Source organism: Aythya fuligula, chromosome 1 (assembly GCF_009819795.1).
Source record: "Aythya fuligula isolate bAytFul2 chromosome 1, bAytFul2.pri, whole genome shotgun sequence".
NCBI classification, from domain to species: Eukaryota; Metazoa; Chordata; class Aves; order Anseriformes; family Anatidae; genus Aythya; species Aythya fuligula.
The window spans coordinates 65,401,481-65,418,273 of record NC_045559.1 but is presented as its reverse complement, the minus strand read 5'-3'; the positions used below and the strand labels follow the sequence as shown (position 1 = coordinate 65,418,273).

Here is a 16,793-nt window from a genome sequence, read left to right as displayed (position 1 = left end):
AAAAGCAAGATTGTTAAAATAAAATTAGAAACTTGTGACTGATTTTGCGCTTTTATTCCCTCCTTTGAGTCTTGCTGAGCTTTTCAATTTTATGTTCAGGGACCAACAGATGCATTAGAGTTACTTGCTTTCCTCACATTGGATTGCTAAAATAACGTCTGGATTTTTCCGTCTAACAAACTTCTTGCAAGTGAAACTGAATCCTAAAAGCTGCAACATCGAGGGAACTACATGAGAAGGGAATGACAAAGGCAAAAAAAAATCCAGATGACACTTCTGAGCTTCCTACTTAAATGATTTACAGAAGTGAATACCACTTGAAAAGGGCTCATGGGAAAAAAAAAATCATATTTAAATGCTAATTGCTGTAAAATAAAAGAAATTTCAAGAACTGGGATCAGCAAGATGACAATTATTCACATAATCTGAGAAATGGGTTCCCACTGGAGAAACACTGAGCTCACGGTTACCACTTGCTGAGCTCCTGCTGGATTAGGTCTCATGCAGGCAGGAAATGATGGTGGCAGCGAGTCTGAAGTTTGGATGTGTGCAGAGGCTGCCCCTCTCTCTGTTTTTAGGCATTTAGCTGCAGAGAAAGCCAGCTCTCTTAACAGCCCTGCCTCGCTGACCAGCCCTGCACAGAAATTACAAGCATTCCACTTCTGTACCACCCATTTTGCAGGGACACACACTCCCCTCCCACAAGAAGGTCTCCAGCTGTATTCGTAAGCGCCTTGCAGGCATGGTTTGGTGTTTGTCAGCTTGTTCAGTTCTGGTTCTGCCTCAGGTTTGTCTCAAATTTCTAGACGAAACGCTAACCTAAGGAATTAGGTAGAATTGAGGACATGAGAGTAGTTAAGTAAATATATCAAAAAGTATTGTTTTAATTTAAGAAACAAAACACAAGTTATAAACAAATACAATTACAAAATATGCATAATACAATATTGGTTGCAAGTCAAAAGAGCGGATTATTTTCTGAGATCAGACTTTTAAAAAGCTGAAATAAAAGAAAGCTCACAAGATTTGACAAGTAAACATAGAAAGACAAGATGACAAGCTTGTCTGAACGCAGAGCAGAAAGGCTTTGTGTTCAAACTGTTATCCAGCAGGCTGGACTGCAGAAACTGTGGTAACAAGTAAGGTAAATGCCAGCCTTGACTAGCCCAGTCTATGCTACAGGGGCCACGTGCAATTACTTGCAGGGTACAACTCTTTTTAGTGCATCCAGCCCAATCTTTTTGAAAGATCGGACATTACCATCACTGCTCCAGGAAGATCAACCCCTTAGTCTATTATTAAGAAGTTTTTACAATGGTTAGCCTGAAACACCTGTGCTTGAGTCTATAACCATACAAGGAACATCTCACTCGTTTTTGCTCAGCCACTGCCAACCTAGTAATAATCTCCACTCTCAAACAGTATCTGCTCAAGGTACACATTCCCTATCCTAGTATCCCACAGGACAATACTGGCTGCAGTCCTGTTTAAAATTTTCATTAATGATCTGGAAGATAAGGCAAAGCTTACCCTTGGCAAGTTTACAGATGACACAGAAGTGTGAGGAGTGCCTGATACACCAGAAGGCCTTGCTGCCACCCAGAGGAACCAGGGCTGGAGAAGTGGGCTGACAGAAGCTCATCGAGTCCCACGAGGAGAAGCGCAGAGCTCTGCCCCTGGGGAGGAACAGCCCCAGGCACCAGAACGTGCTGGGGGCTGCCCAGCTGGAAAGCAGCTTGGCAGAAAAGGGCCTGGGGGTCCTGGTGGGCACCGACTGGACATGAGCCAGCAACATGCCCTTGCTGCAAAGAAGGCTAATGGCATCCTGGGCTGCATTAGGCAAAGCCTTGCCAACAGGTCAAGCTTCCCTCTACTCAGCACTTTTGAGCACTTATCCAGTGCTGGTTTCCTCAGTACAGGAGAGATGTGGACATATTGGAGAGTCCAATGAAGTGCCACAAAGATGGTCAAGGGCCCATAGCATCTCCCTTATGATGAAAGGCAGAGAGCTGGGACTGCTCAGCCTGGAGAAGGCTTGGGGGGGGGGGGATCTTATCGATATACATAAATACCTGAAAGAAGGGTACAGAGAGGACAGAGCCAGGCTCTTTTGATTGGTGCCCAGTGACAGGACAAGAGATAGTGGGCACACACGGAAACAGGAGGTTCCTTCTGAACACCAGGAAACACTTCTTTATTGTGCAGGTGACTGAGCACTGGCACAGGTTGCCCAGAGGCTGTAGAGTCTCTCTCCTTGGAGATATTCAAAATCTGTCTCAACATAGACCTGTGCAACCTGCACTAGGTTGCCCTGCTTGAGCAGAGGTGTTGGACCCACCCAGAAGACCTCCAGAGGTCCCTTCCAACCTAAAGCATTCTGTGATTCTTTAGAGACAGCCCCAATCTAGCTGAAATTTAAGGCACAGATCTTTAACACAGTATTTACAACAAAATATTTAAAATATGTATTAAGTTGGCATTGCAAAGTTTGCCATCCTATGAAAATCTACTCTCCAACTCCTGGCCTTGATTTCCGTCCAAGTACAATAAAACCCGCACAGTTGTAGGGAGTTCTGAAGGCACAAGTGGACGAACCACGATAATTTTTCTGCAGTCAGTCAGTGAGGATTCAATCCAACACATTTCTCCATGTAAACTGCCTCTTCTCTCCCAGTGATGGCTAGTATCTGATGCCTCTCTCCATACAGAGGTTAGAAGCAGCGATTGTTGCCCACCCGCCAGGCCATCCTGCCTCCTGGCAGCAGACAGGAAGAGCCCACCACCAAGTCCGTTGCAACACCAGGACAAGAATGGTGCTGGAAATGCAGTTTCAGCATTGTGTGTGCTACCTTCCATCTGTGTATTTCAAACAGAGCAGATCCCAGATAGAGCCTAACAGCCCTCTGAAGACTGGCTCATGTCTATCAGCTCAGCTGGATACCCCCACTCAGAGCTCCGCTGAATGTCCTGGAAAAAAAGCTGCTGCTGGAGGCTCTTTAGACTGTTCAAGACCTCTGAAGAGAGTTCATGAAAGGCCACCTGGTTTTCCTGATCTTCCTCTTCCTCCTCCTCGTCCTCCTCCTCCACAAGGTCATCGGGAGGCAAAGGAGAACATCTAGAGATGTAGCCCTGGTCTGACTGGACTGACTGTCTTTGGTCTTTGCACTGGTCATCGAAGACCAACTGGTGCTGCTTGTCAGCCTCCTCTTGGCAGAAAGATGGATCTGAAGGAATGACGTTCTGCTGATAAAAAGAGTACATGAGCCCATTCAGATGGTGCCTCAGATCACCTGAAAGCTTTGCATGACTCTGGTCATCTTCTGTTGGAACTTCACAGTCATCATGGAGGATGACGTTATTCCTCATCGGAAAACTTGCCTCCAGAAGAGGAACTCCTTCCATGCAGTCCTCGTTACTCAGCACATGATGACCAAGTATATTTTTATCTTCCATGGAAGGGACAGGCTCCACTACCTGAACTTGAGGGGCCTCGTCCATAGGAATGACCATCATCTGAGAAGCTGGATCTCCACACAGATTAAGCTGAGGCTGTAGTTTACAGCCCATGCTCTCGCCTTCGTTCATGTGGAGGTTGACGACATAACAGCAGTTAGGGTCAGGCTCCCGGAGGTGCAGCTGCTGTTTCACAATCCCACCTGGTTCGCTTAGCAATGAATCCACCTGGCTCTCTCTGCTCAGGGACTGCAACTCTTCTTCATTATCCAGGCAGATGCTTTCAGCCTCAAACCAGTTTGGGTGCTCCATCTGCCAGCTCCTGAATTTTTGTACTGCTTCTTTCAATTTCCTCCCACTAGGGGTATCAATGTAGTTTTCAGCTGTGATTTCCTGGATTCGATGGATGCGCCCAGGTTCGAACTTCTCCAAGTCCTGAATCCGAAAATAAACATCCTCAAACTTGTCCATCAGTTGGTACCTGGATGTGACGTTGAACAGATCAGGTATATCCTTCTCACTACTTATCCCATCGAAATAGCAGACTATATACATTCCAAAACAGGCTGGCTTCTTGAAATCGGGCAAGATCAAATTCAAGGCAGGGGTGAACAGATCTCCCATTGGCTTTTGCTGATCTTGCTTGAGACAAACAGGCACGCTCCCAAGCATGGCCTGCCATTTGGCCTGGGTGCCTCGTGAGCATAAGATGATGATCTTTGAAGACAGGTCTTCCATTTCCTTCTTCTGCCGAGTAAGCCAGGGTAATGGCCCCAACTCTGAGATCTGATGATCTTCTAGCAGGTCTAAGGCGACAGCAGTGCCACAGACAGTCATCAGGAACTCGGCAAACTTCAGCACCACATCCACGTACAGCAGGTGATCGGCGGAGTACACAATCCAAACCTTTCGGGGCTTTAAGGGTGGCAGAGGAAGGTCGGTAGACGGTACTGGTGAGAGACAGAAAAATATCAATCCCAGCCACATTCTTGAAATTGTAATGATGCAAACCAGTGGCAATCCGCACAGGAGGATATTAACAAAAGGTTCTAGCAACTCCCAGTTTTGAAGCTATTTTAGTAACATATGCAGGCAACACCTTACCGCGGAAGTTTTGTATTAAAGCCCAGACAGTGGAGCTATGATTTATAATAATGCTTGGGTGGTTCATGGAATTTCACCACACAAAAGTAAAACACATTGTCTTCAAGAGGCTTGAAAACATACGTTCCCTGCTGGAGAGCTGAGTGAACCCCAAAACAATCTCCTCTTCCTATTGCTTAAATGATTATCAAGGGTTCTTTTGCCAGTACAGCCTTAGATCTGTCAAAAAAACCCCACCACTTTACAAAATAATTATCTCCAGTCTGCCAAAGACAGCATTCCAACTTCCATATCCTCTGTCCAATGCTACTGAGCACAGGAGAACCCCTTTTTAGACAACTACCCAAGACTTCCAGAATATATTACGTGTGTGATGGCACACAAGCAGGACATCTTACCAGTTTGCAAATCATTATGGCTGCATTTCCCTTGTTGGTGTGCTGGAAGAGAGAGAAAGTCACTGTCAGTTCTGAAAACAAGAAATAAAATTAGCCCCTTCATGTGACAACCCCTTCCAATGGCTACTTTCAAAACCCAAACTCTTCAACAGCATGGGGATAAAGAAGACATGGGGAGGGAGAAGCCTAATAAGAAGTATACTAAATGAACAAAGACTCTCCTACAGCCAATTTTACTTCACTACATTTTCCGTTGGAGAGGAGAAGGAATGCACACACAACCCGTTTTCTCCATCTTCCTCAGATCTGAACAGCCTATCAAAAAGTACAGAACCCCCAAACATCCTTCTACTTGTTAAAGAGAAAACTTTTTTTTTTTTTTTTTTTTTTTTTTTTTAAGAGAGTTTTTTCTTAAGAGGCTTCTCTAAAGAGGTGACTAAAATGTCCCAAGCTAAATGTTACAGTTAAATTTTATACTAAGAATTTTTCCAAAATATTTCCAATTTCTCCTCTCAGGTAAAAGCGCAGTTGCGAGTTGCACAGTTTCCCTACAATAACTGTCCCATAGATACAGCAAAAAAGGCTAGGAGTTAGTTCTTAATCACTCAGTTTTCCAGCCTGCACAAAGCACATCTTTGTGTCCTATTCTTCTTCCACATTCACTGAAAAACATTACTTAAACTCAAAATAGTATGAAAATGAATTTTGCAGACTTTGGGGGACAGGGGAAAGACCATGTTCTGGACAAACAGGAAGCTTCTGGCTTGCAAAACTCTTACAAAATGCAGAAGAAAAATAAATGGAGAGGAGTTCTGTAGCAATCTGCAGGAAACAAAGGGCTGAACTATGGAGTTTATTTTTCCCCTTATGAGCTCTTAAGCTTTATGAAAACGGAGCATCAGACAGCATAATTCACTGGCAGCTTTACTTAACTAGGTGGATGGTATTAGGCTGCTACAAGTTCCACGATGTAGAACAGAATAAACAGTTTACATAGGCATTATTTTAGTGGCAGTACATCAGAATGGCAAGGAAGAAAAGAGTAAGAGGAGTAATTACAGAAGTAGGAAAAATATTTTTAGCACTGAGTCTTTTGTTTCTAGGTGGTATGAGTCTTACCTGCTCGCTTTTTGGTCATACAAATGACACCTGCTATGACCGATCCCACCAGTAATACACAGATCCCAGTGATACACCAGTAGAGCCATATAATCATATCATCTGTGGTACAAAAAGAGCACTCAGACATTGCTTTATACAAATAATGAATTTCACTCAGGAAGCTTCTTGAACAGCAGGGGCCAAGGGAGAAGGACTGTGGCTTTGCCCAAAACGATGGGTGATCCAGTACTTCACCCTTACAACATACCGCAGGCGGTATGACATCCTGTTTTCACAATGATGCTCTGCACCACAGACTTGCTCCACAAAGAACTGTATGTGCAACACATTGAAAACACAGACCAATAACCTTCCTTTGTACACAGCAATCAGTGCTTATCCGGCTTTGACAGGCATGCTGCCCATGTCCTGCCTGTTTCATGTAATATATCTTCAAAAATTTATTTTTTATTTTTTATTTTTTTTTTAATCATTTTTGGTGAAGCATTTTTTCAAACTCCGGTGTTTTTTCCTTTTTACTTCTCTAGCAAAACCAGCACCTTACAGGTCTTGGTGCAGCAAAAAAAAAAGATGTTAAATCATTATGCACATGATTTATCTTGACATTCATAAAAATGAATATATGCAAGCTATTCTCTCCAAGAGCTGCTTTATATTATGCAAAATTCTTAACACTAAGCAAAGTGACAGATAGTGTTTCAAATTAAGATTCTTCTTGTCAAAAGTGTTTCTCAAAGAATTTTATGCAAGTGAAGTATCTCTGAAAAAAATTGCTCTCTAAGATTCATGCTGCATAAAAAAATTCATGCTGCATACAAATACTTGCCTTCAAGCATGGTGAAGTAACTCTAATACAATTCATTCTGAACTCAGTGGTACAAAGGGACATTTCCTGCTCATTGGGTCAGGGAGGATCAGTTGTTACTCTATATGACAGTAAAAGAGAAGCAAGAGAATTTTCAGGGTACTGGAGGAGCTTCTTACCTGATGGGTCTGTACCTGCAAAAAGATGAGAGTTTCATTAAAAATTCAGCTCTCATCTGTAAAACAATTAGAATCTAATTTCGAGAAAAGGAGTACTCACTTGGAGCTGGTGAACATGGGATGAAAGTAGAGTGTCTCAGGCAGTCTGTGCCACAGTTTGCAAAGAATGGCTGAATCTGCAGTCAAAATAAATTCAGAATACAGAAGCTATTCTTAAAAGCAATTCTGTTATAACTTGACTTTCCCCTTGCCTCTTCAATCCCTGTGTTTTAGCACAGGTACACAGAAATCCCATTTCCACTTCAGAAACAAGATTAATCAGGAATACTTACGTTATTCACTATACATTAACAAGGCAGTGAGCTCCCGGGGTGGCACACCTGCCATTCCCCGACTTGGCAACCGTGTGCTAAGAAAAGCCACTGTCTACAGAGAAGACATTTATGTATATATTTAAAAAATATATATTTCTGCTATAATTATTATTTTTCTGATGTAGACAATGGCTAACCTCCAAATCTCAGAACAAATCACTGGGCAAAACCGTAACATTCCTAAACTGAACACTGCCCTGCTGAGGAAGGAGGGACATAGGGACAACAGTAAGACCCTACCTGTACTTCGTACTTGCAGCAAGCTCTTAAGTTCTTCTCCATTTTGATTGTGACATTCGCTTGTGAGTGTAGTTCACCCTGCAGAAATCAGATGTGAGTTAACAGATGGAAGAAGAAAATGGAATGAAAGCAGGAAAAGAAAAGAAGTTGAGATGAGAATATGGAGTGTAACAAAGAAGCATAAATTTCTTTCTTTCCTTTTTTTTGTATTTAGAAAAAAGGCAACAATAGACCCACAAAAATGAAACAGATAAATGGTCTGGCCACCATCACTGCAGGTGTCACATACGACTGATATGGTTATGCAAGTGAGAGAGCAGGCTAAGGCTGCACAGGTAAGAGGAAACATAATTAAGTTTATACCCTGCGTAACTTCAAATATGTTAAGCTTACAGTTTCTTAATGTTAACGTCTTAAGTTTTTAAATGTGTAAATGTATGATTAAAAAAATTCCTCATGTGTTTAATTAAAAAAGCCATCAACACTGATGCCTCTGGACACTTGAACAGAGGACAACTTGTCCTTGTTACCTGAAAAATAGCAAAATAATAAAATGATGATGTAAATATATTCTTTACAGTTCTTAGTAGAGATACTCAAAAATGAGGTATATTACTCTCTACCAGGGAAATGTGCACACAGCAGTACCTGCTTGTGTCAATAATAACAAAGCCTATCAGTACACGGAATACAAAAGCTTAAGTATGGAAGGAATGGAAAGATTAAGCAAGCTGCATGCTATTTTATTTGCCCTCCCCCAAGGAAGGGTGGGGACTCATAACAAATATTCAGTATCCCTCCTCCCTCAGATGCTTGAAAAGGGACTTTTATGTCAGAAAACCGCATCTACTTGGAACTTCTCAGCAACACAGGCTGTAAAACCTGCAGGAATTGATTGTCAGTTTAAGTGAAGCACCTGTTACAAACGCTCATTCTTCATCCAACCTCACTGCTTACAGACTGCTCCATGCATTAGAAAACATATCAAAAAGAGGCTCTCAAAGATCTTTTATCCACCAAATTGAAAGAAATTTCCCTTTTCCAAAGGCAAGATAATAATCGGAGAAGAACACCTTGAATATTGCAGTTCAAGTGCATTCAGTAGACCTTGGCTTCAACTCCTTGTTTAGCAACTCTTACGGAAATGTTTAAATTACCACGGAAGATATAACTGATATAATTTATAAGGTAATCACCTCTGTGACTTCACGCGTGATCATTTTACATTTCTTCTCATTCAGGAAACTGGTCACATGAATTTGGTATCGCGTTGACTCCGTCCACGGGTTAAAGCTCACAAGCAGAGTCACATCATCTAGACTTTTAGCTTGGATCCTGGGCTCCCACAGGCTGCCTGGAAGTGGTGCAGATATTCCCATGTTTCTTAACTGTCAGAAGTATTTCAGCAGGGCATTCATGACTACATGACTCAGACAAATTCTTACCTGTCTTTATACACGGGGTGGTTCTTTTCATCAGAGAGTCATTGCAGTCTGCAAGACAGACCACCAGTCACCAGTCAGAAACATTGTACTGCCATTTAGGAAAAACACCTATTTTCTTATCAGAAGCCAGACACCTAACTGAGTCTTCCTTGATGAGTAGACCTTTGTTTCAAAGCAACAGAAAAATTCTACAGCAGAATAGTATCAGTTTCCAATGTATAAACTAGTCCCTTCACTGATTTTTTTTTCCTGAAAAGAGATATTAATAAGAAAAGTCTAAAAACATACAGTAGTTATTAAGACAGTAATATTTGACAAGCCCTGCTGATAGAAGACTTGTACAGAGAAAGTCACAGTGGAATGAAAACTTCATACTGAGCTCTGGACCCTGAGCGCTGCAGCCATAGTTTCCTCTAAAAAGCATTCTGCCTCAGGAAAACTATGGAGTTGGAGTCTTTCTTGGTCCCAAAATAGTTTTCCACATTTACAGTTCTCTGAGCTTAATTTAGCAGATTGGCCCTGCTCTTTGGGACCTTTTTCAGATTCAAATCTGGAGTCACACATTCAACACTTAGCAATGTGGGATTTGATTTACAAGTCTCAGCTTAAACTGTGTCTCTCCTCCAGGGCTTGGACACAAAGGAAAAGAAAGAACTCCCTGCAATGGCTTGCTTAAACAGTTGAAAGAAAACATTACAGATCTTAGTTTCCAACTTTCAAGTTCATGCCCCTGTAATTCACAGGTAAGCTCTAGCCAGCAAAGCTTCCTGCCGCTGCTGACCTTGACACAATGCATTAGGTTTCTGGGGAGCAGCACAGGACAAAACCAGAAAGCTCAGTATGACCATGTATGATAAAATGTAGGATGGCTGAAAACACACGACATACATTGCCATTTTATAATTAAGTCATGTTGTCAACTATAAGCAAGAAGAAAATTATGAAACATTTTTAAAGCTGTATATTGAATGTATTGATAAAGTAGTCAGTGCAGCCAGAGGGCACTGCAGATGCTCAGCATCTTCAGGGAAAACAAGATCTTTACTTATAAGAAAATTTTCATATACACAAGAAAGGGTCAGGCAGTCAGCTCTACCAAGTTTCTGAGAAAGTCATGCCCAATTGTGTCTTAGAAATCAAAATTCACATGCCTAAAATTTGGTATTAGGAGCCAAATTTAACTTGTTCTGATTTGGACATTTTGGTCTGTAGTTCCAGTTTCCACAAAAAGGGGCAAGTATGAAAGATTTAAAATTAAACGCAAGCAGCAATGATAGTCTGCAGAGAGCACGAGAGACTAGTCTACAGCCCTACTCATGTAGCTGAAATATCTTTGTACCTTTTCAGTAACAAAATTCAGATGTAACCCATCTTCAGTGAGCCCTTCAACGTGGCACTCGCACTGGTTTTCAGGTTTACTTATCACTTTCTGTTTAGAAATAGCTGTAGCAGAATCCTTAATGAGCTACAAATGCAATGCCTCAACTCAGAGCCCCAAGTCCATGGCTTTGTCTAGCTTTTTATAGAGCTTAACACATTTTTATAGCAGTATCTTCCATGCAGGAACTACTGTCAAACAGAATCAAAGTGTCTTTTCTTCACAGTATTGTCCCTCCACGTGCACCTTATTCCAAGTAGAGATTTGACAAACTGCTGGACACAGGATCCCAGAAAAAAAAAGGGACTGTGACTTGTAGCCCAAAATGATATATACACTTTGGATATAAAACAAAGGAGTATTGTAAAACATTAACACCATAGACATTCAAAATAGCAGTATTCAGAAAGGACAAGTTCTTATAACATAATCACCTTATCACCAACTTGCTCACAGTTCACGGGCTTGGTCTGGAAAAAAACAGGTCCATAAACTATCAAACAAAGCCCTGAGCTCAAGGCCTGGGGAAACTAGAGCTTCACTTACCAGGCATTGTGAGAGACGCGGACTTGCAATTGTAGTCTCCATCTACGCTCAATTTGGGCAGGTGGTAGACAGTCACTTGATAAGTTTGGCCAGGTTCCACCTCAAAACGGTTAAAAGTGAAATTCCACTGAAAACAAAACACATTCGAGGGCATAATTTGAGACTGCTGTGCTATCAAGACACTGAAATTATCAGTTGAGGGGTACGGTCCCATTGTGTTGCCTCATCTTATATGATCTTTTTTCTAAAGCTTGATTGTAAGGAAAAAAAAAAAAAGGAACTCATTCATTAAATGTACCAGTCCTCTGGTCTGTCTCCAATTCTTGTGTTTGGAATGAGGAGGAGAAAAGGAAAAAAAAAAAAAAAAGCAAACAGCTATCTCTTGGGATCCCTGAGCTGATACAAGGTCTCATGCCAAATAACTTTGTGCAGTTCCCACTGAACTACATTCTGAATTTACGTAAGGAGATTAGGCTAGAATATGCAGCTTTGAGACTGAAAGTTTAGTCCTGTATAAATCTTGCTGTGCTGTGCAAGCGCTAAGCATTTAGAATTGCACCTGCATGTGCATCATTCTGTACTTGGCCTTTCCAGAGATATATATTGTTAAATTTATTGTTAAATCGTTTTCCCATGTATCAGCAATGCTGTGCAAATTCTGGGAGAGGCAATGGCTCCAGTGGGTAAGCCAACCTTCATCCACTTCTGGGTGCTAAAGACCCAGCTCCAAATTCCTCTTGTTCATAAGAGGAGCTGTGGATGCTCAGCTCTTTCCTGATGAGCTCCCAAAAGAGAGCATAGACTGGAAGGACCAGGTTGGCACTTTATTCCACAGCAATAGAGTATGTGAGAGAGAGGTTGGTAAAATGAAAGACCAAGTTACAGAGGCTGTTAAGTGTCATGACGATTAAGCACAATGCAAAAACTGCCACAGTTGTTTGCTTTAAGCAGCACCTAGAACAGTGACACATGCTAGGCACCGAGAGGAACAATACTTAAATCCTGAGAATGGTAAAAGTGAAAGAGAAACCAAGGTAAGCAGGCATTGTACATTGTCACATGCAAGCATAAACCAAACTAAAAATGAAACCAGGTCTCAGGGTCAATATCCCGATCGTTACGTCAGCTCCTCTGACTAACCAGCCTGTACGTAATGGAAAAAGCAAAAGGTAGCCTCGCTATAAAATGGGGAAAGCGGAACCAAACCCCTGGACTAGAATAAGTAGTTTGGGGTCCTTGGCACTCACCCGGCCTCCGTCCGGACGGACCTGAAGCGGCAATTTGTTCTGAAACTCAAACTGGGCGCAGACCTGTTGGTTGCTGCTCACTTGCATCACAGCCAGCTCTGCCCCTCGGAGGTACCGGATGCTAGCTGCAGGCACAGGGCAGAGAGAGAAGTTTTCCTTTTCCTGTCAGCTGCACGGGTACAGGTTGCAGCCCCCCCAGAAATCACCGCCGTGCTTGCTCTTGTCACGGTCTGACTCCTTTTGAAGTGCTGGGAACCCCAATACAGAGATAACTTGCCATGAAAACAGCGAGTATGCAGGGCTGACTGACACCACTGCTGGTGCCTAACACCACTGCAGGTTGTCCTGCACAGCAAGAGCTCCAGCCCTGCAAACAAAGGGGCAGAGCAGAAGGCAACTCTATCTTCCAGACACTCCGGCAGTTCATGGGTTTGGTGCCCTGTTTAGCTCTGCCTCTCAGTACTGCTTTACACAGTTTTGGCACCAGAGCAAATGTTGGGATTGTTTGTACCAAGTAAAACAATGAGAAAATCCAGAACCACGGCTACTTCAAATGACAGTCTTACCTGAGTCATTCCTGCTTCTATGCTACTACAGCTGCACTGAGATAACAACTCTATACCACCCTCAGACACAGGTCCTGCAGAAGCAGGAAACAAATGTGCTTAACCCTGTCTTGAATCAGTGAAAAAATTGTGAATGAGTGCACACAAGCACAACACCAGAAACAAAATCAAATTTATTTGGAGAGTAAGGAAACTTGACCAACTGGTACTTGTTAAGCCTCCAATAAGACAATTAGTCCTTTACCAAGACACACACACATACAGGAAATTTGAGTTACAAGGACAGGATTGCCCTAAATGGGAGGCACTTACACTGGGTTAACAGCACATCAACTACTATATGCATGCTCTCAAATTAATTGTAATTTGTTCAGTTCGTAGATGTAATTCAACTGCATGAGAATGCCGCAGTCACTATTATTGCCTTGAAAGGGCACAGTTTGCACTGCAAACCTCCTTTTTCCCCCCTTACTACTGTGGGAAATGTACATGCTGTTCTTCATTTCGTTTTTATCAGCCCTTCCCATTTTAAATGTCACTATCCCACATGCATGGGAACATTTTCAATTCTTGAATACCCAGCATACTCAAAGTTCAGATTCAGTCTTCAAAAAAAAACAAAACACAACCAAAAACAAAACCACTCCTTAAACGAAACCAAAACAAAGCAAAGCAGCCAAACACCCAAGTTTCAAAGCTGTCCTTCCACAACTAGGCCAGTGAAAGTTTTCATATCACAGTTCTCCTTACCAGACCGCACCTCATTGCTCTGCTCCACATCCCACAACCACCTCTTACCATCGGTGGCCACCTTCCACTCTATCCGAAGCACGGGGAGCAGCTCTCCATCTGTCTGACGGAAAACTTCAGAGGAGACGTGAAGACTGCTGGGGGCAGAAGGTGTCCAGGTCTGATTCTGCAGCCAGCTTCTCTCTATGCAGGTACCTGCCCAGCAAGCGAAAGCTGTTATTCAGAGCAGGGCAGAGGGAAGCCTGCTTAACTGCAGTTATTGTCTGCCCTTTTGGTGAGGGCAACACAGAGGGTAAATCTGCATGACAGACTGCTTCACTGCTCAAAAAAGCAGTTTTCAGCATGCAAATACTTTATAAATTACCTGTAACGTTCTGACCTCAGTGTCTCCTGCAGCAAGTCACTATCTCGTTGCTAAAACACGTCTGTGTTAGAAGACCAGTGCTAATTTCAAGCCTTCCAGTGATAATGTCAGATGCCCAGGCAGTTTTTAAAACAGCGTAATTAACTTTTAGAACCTTCCAGTGACTGCTCGTTACACCTTGCCTAAACTAATGAGCCCGCTGGACAGAAAAAATGATTTATGTCCGTCTGTACAGCACTAGGGAAAGCAGGTCCTGTAATCTCATCAGAAAATGCAATCAGGTATGACAGGCATTAGACAGACATGATCTACTTAGGCTTTTGTCAGACATTTGACTTATTACCAGAGCACATTAAAATGCTCTGCTGAGTATCAGCGGAGCACAAGAACCAGGCTGACAAACCAAGGAGGAGTTGCAAGTGGGAAACCATTACTGTTGGGATGTCTTAAATAGCTCTGTGGGGGCGAGCGTAGGCCCAATGGTATGCATTTTTCTAAAAAAGATAAAAAAAATAAATCCAGAAATAAATAGAAAATACCTAATAATAGCATATCTGATAACTGTCAGGCTGGGAAGAGGGGCAGAACTGCCAATAAAAACAGTATCTGTGTCCTTTGGTGTACAGGACCATTCAGACAAAACACTTTTTGGTGCACATCTGAGCACACGTTGGGTAGGCCACATCTACCTAACAAGAATTTATAACAAGATTTATTTATAACAGCACTGCTGAAAGACCAGCAGAAGAGCTACTGAGCATGAGCTGTGCCACGCAATCTATGAATCACACCAACAGGCAAGTGTCATCTCGGAATATATCAAAAACGAAAAAGGATAAGAGGTGAAATGATTACAGAGGCTTTGCAGAGCTCAGTATGTAATTCTTCAGCTGTTTGGTGCATCCACACAAACACTAAACCTGTTCCTGACAGCCTGGCTTTAGGCTACGGAAATCCTCACACGCTCATTTTACCTAAGATCTGGAGAAAACCTGGTAGAATTGAAGTACCTTACAGAGAAGTATGTTAAGTACTAACAAATCTTTTCCCTACAGGAGAAAAACACAATATGAGCGAAGAGTAAGAATTCAAACTAAATCCTCTAATAAGGCAGCATTTTAATGGTGGAGCTGCAGCTGGGCTTAGCTCTGCTGCCAAGCTGTATTCCTGCATCTGGCTGCCAATGGGAAATATGACCCAACCCGATCCCACCCAACCTCTCTCCTGCCTAAAACATTAAAACCTGGTTATTTTCAGCAGTCAACTCCTTGGTTTGGCATGCCAAGCACGGCTCCAGAAATGTGTGTGCCAACACCTGCACACTAAGGAGTTCTGCCACACCCCCAGATGCCTCCACGTACCAAACAGAGGAATGCTGAACAGGCTTTTTTTTTTTTTTTTTTTTTAGCATTAACAAAAAATTACAGTGAAGTGTATCAGGTCTGTGTTATTGGTAAGACTTGACCCCTTATGCCTGCTATGACCGCTCACACCTGTGTTCAGGAGGACCTACAATACCTCCTTTCCTTTCCCAATGCACTGTGCTTCACGCCTGATGATTTACTCCTTGCTCTCTGCTGCACCCCTTTACGCCCCTTCTTCTTTCAAGTTCATACATTAATTTTCCATCAAGTACTACCATACACGTAGTAGTTTGTAATGAACACATACCGACAAATTTGTCTTAAAAGTACCATTTCTTTACAAATTGACCGTCCTTCTTTTAAATACAAACTAAATGAGTAAGGTTGTATGCTTCCCACACACCCCAACCATACCCTGGAAAGGAGACTTAACTTCCTATTCTTCTTTTAACTGGAGCTGATCAAGGATCAAACTGAAAACTCCCAAAGCCTGGCATGACAGCAGTGCTGTTGCACAACAGCAACAGAGTCGCTTTACATCTCTCCAACTTCAGTAGAAAGAGCTTGCTGCATGAACCCAGGTGAAAGACAGAAAAAAGCATGATCTGATGAGAAGACATCAATAAAGAAAAAAACGTAACTTACTATTTTCTACGAGGCAGTTTAAATCCTGTTGGGGAAAAGAAACAAACAGGAATATTGTTAATGAACTGATAGAAAAGAAACTGGGTTGACAGCGATTTGCTTCTGTTTGGTGGCAGAAACAATTTAATGGCAACGCTCCCTCTCAAACCTTGAGCAAAAGCTGGCAGATGTGGCATTAAGGTCCTGGTGCTTATAAAAACAAGCGTGCCATCCAACCAGCCAACTCCCCCTGCTCCCCAGGAGTCAGCAACTCCCACGCAGAGCCCCCCAGCTTCTCCTGGGACCCCCCAGCCTCACCGCTGGGCTGGGAGCCTTGGGACAAGGAGCACAGAGAGCCCTGCAACCGTGCCCTGTGCTGGGTGGAGGAGCTGCAGTGTAGCCTAGAGCAGAGCGTGTCTGTGTGCTTGTTGTAGACCTGTGAGAAACACAGGGGGAGCTTAGCTGGTTTTGTCATGCTCAAAATGTCACAGCAGCCACCGCCAAACTGGTAGTTTGAATATCAGGTAGCAGGCTGGTCCGAACCGTACTCTTACAATTACTCCCCACATTGCGGAGAAATCCTCCATCGAGCATTTATATCCTGTAGCACTGAAAAACACAGGTTATACGTATATTTAACACAAATTAAGAGTCGCAGCCTCTGCCTTCCCCAGCAGCTGTCACACGTGACGAGGCCGTGCTTTCCTGGCAAGGGACGAACATCTGCCTGCCGGGGATAGAGAACTTGTGAACAAAGTCCTTATTTTGCTTTGCTTGCTTTGATTCACCAGTTAATCTGTCTTTATCTCAGCTCGGGATTTTTCTTGCTGTACC

General features: G+C 42.8%; 1 protein-coding gene across 1 annotated transcript; it reads right to left on the bottom strand.

Annotated features, from left to right (window-relative positions):
* Positions 1–2,289: 2,289 nt before the first annotated feature.
* Positions 2,290–16,528, bottom strand: IL17RA (interleukin 17 receptor A). Its single transcript, XM_032184231.1, has 13 exons — positions 16,508–16,528; positions 15,981–16,005; positions 13,656–13,802; positions 12,292–12,416; positions 11,045–11,171; positions 9,121–9,168; positions 8,872–9,029; positions 7,676–7,753; positions 7,162–7,237; positions 7,062–7,076; positions 6,075–6,176; positions 4,956–4,997; positions 2,290–4,403 (listed from the first exon to the last, which is right to left on the bottom strand). The coding sequence occupies exons 1-13, from the start codon at positions 16,526–16,528 to the stop codon at positions 2,893–2,895; spliced, it is 2,475 nt and encodes an 824-aa protein (XP_032040122.1). The 3' UTR covers positions 2,290–2,892.
* Between the last annotated feature and the right edge of the window lie 265 nt (positions 16,529–16,793).

Excerpts from the sequence above, each read along its gene's own strand:
- IL17RA (XM_032184231.1), bottom strand. The coding sequence starts at position 16,528 with ATGTGGGGAGTAATTGTAAGA. Across the intron at positions 11,172-12,291 it reads TCCGTCCGGACGGAGGCCGG|TGGAATTTCACTTTTAACCG; the intron begins GTGAGTGCCAAG and ends TTTTGTTTTCAG. Across the intron at positions 9,169-11,044 it reads CGCGTCTCTCACAATGCCTG|ACTGCAATGACTCTCTGATG; the intron begins GTAAGTGAAGCT and ends TCTGTCTTGCAG.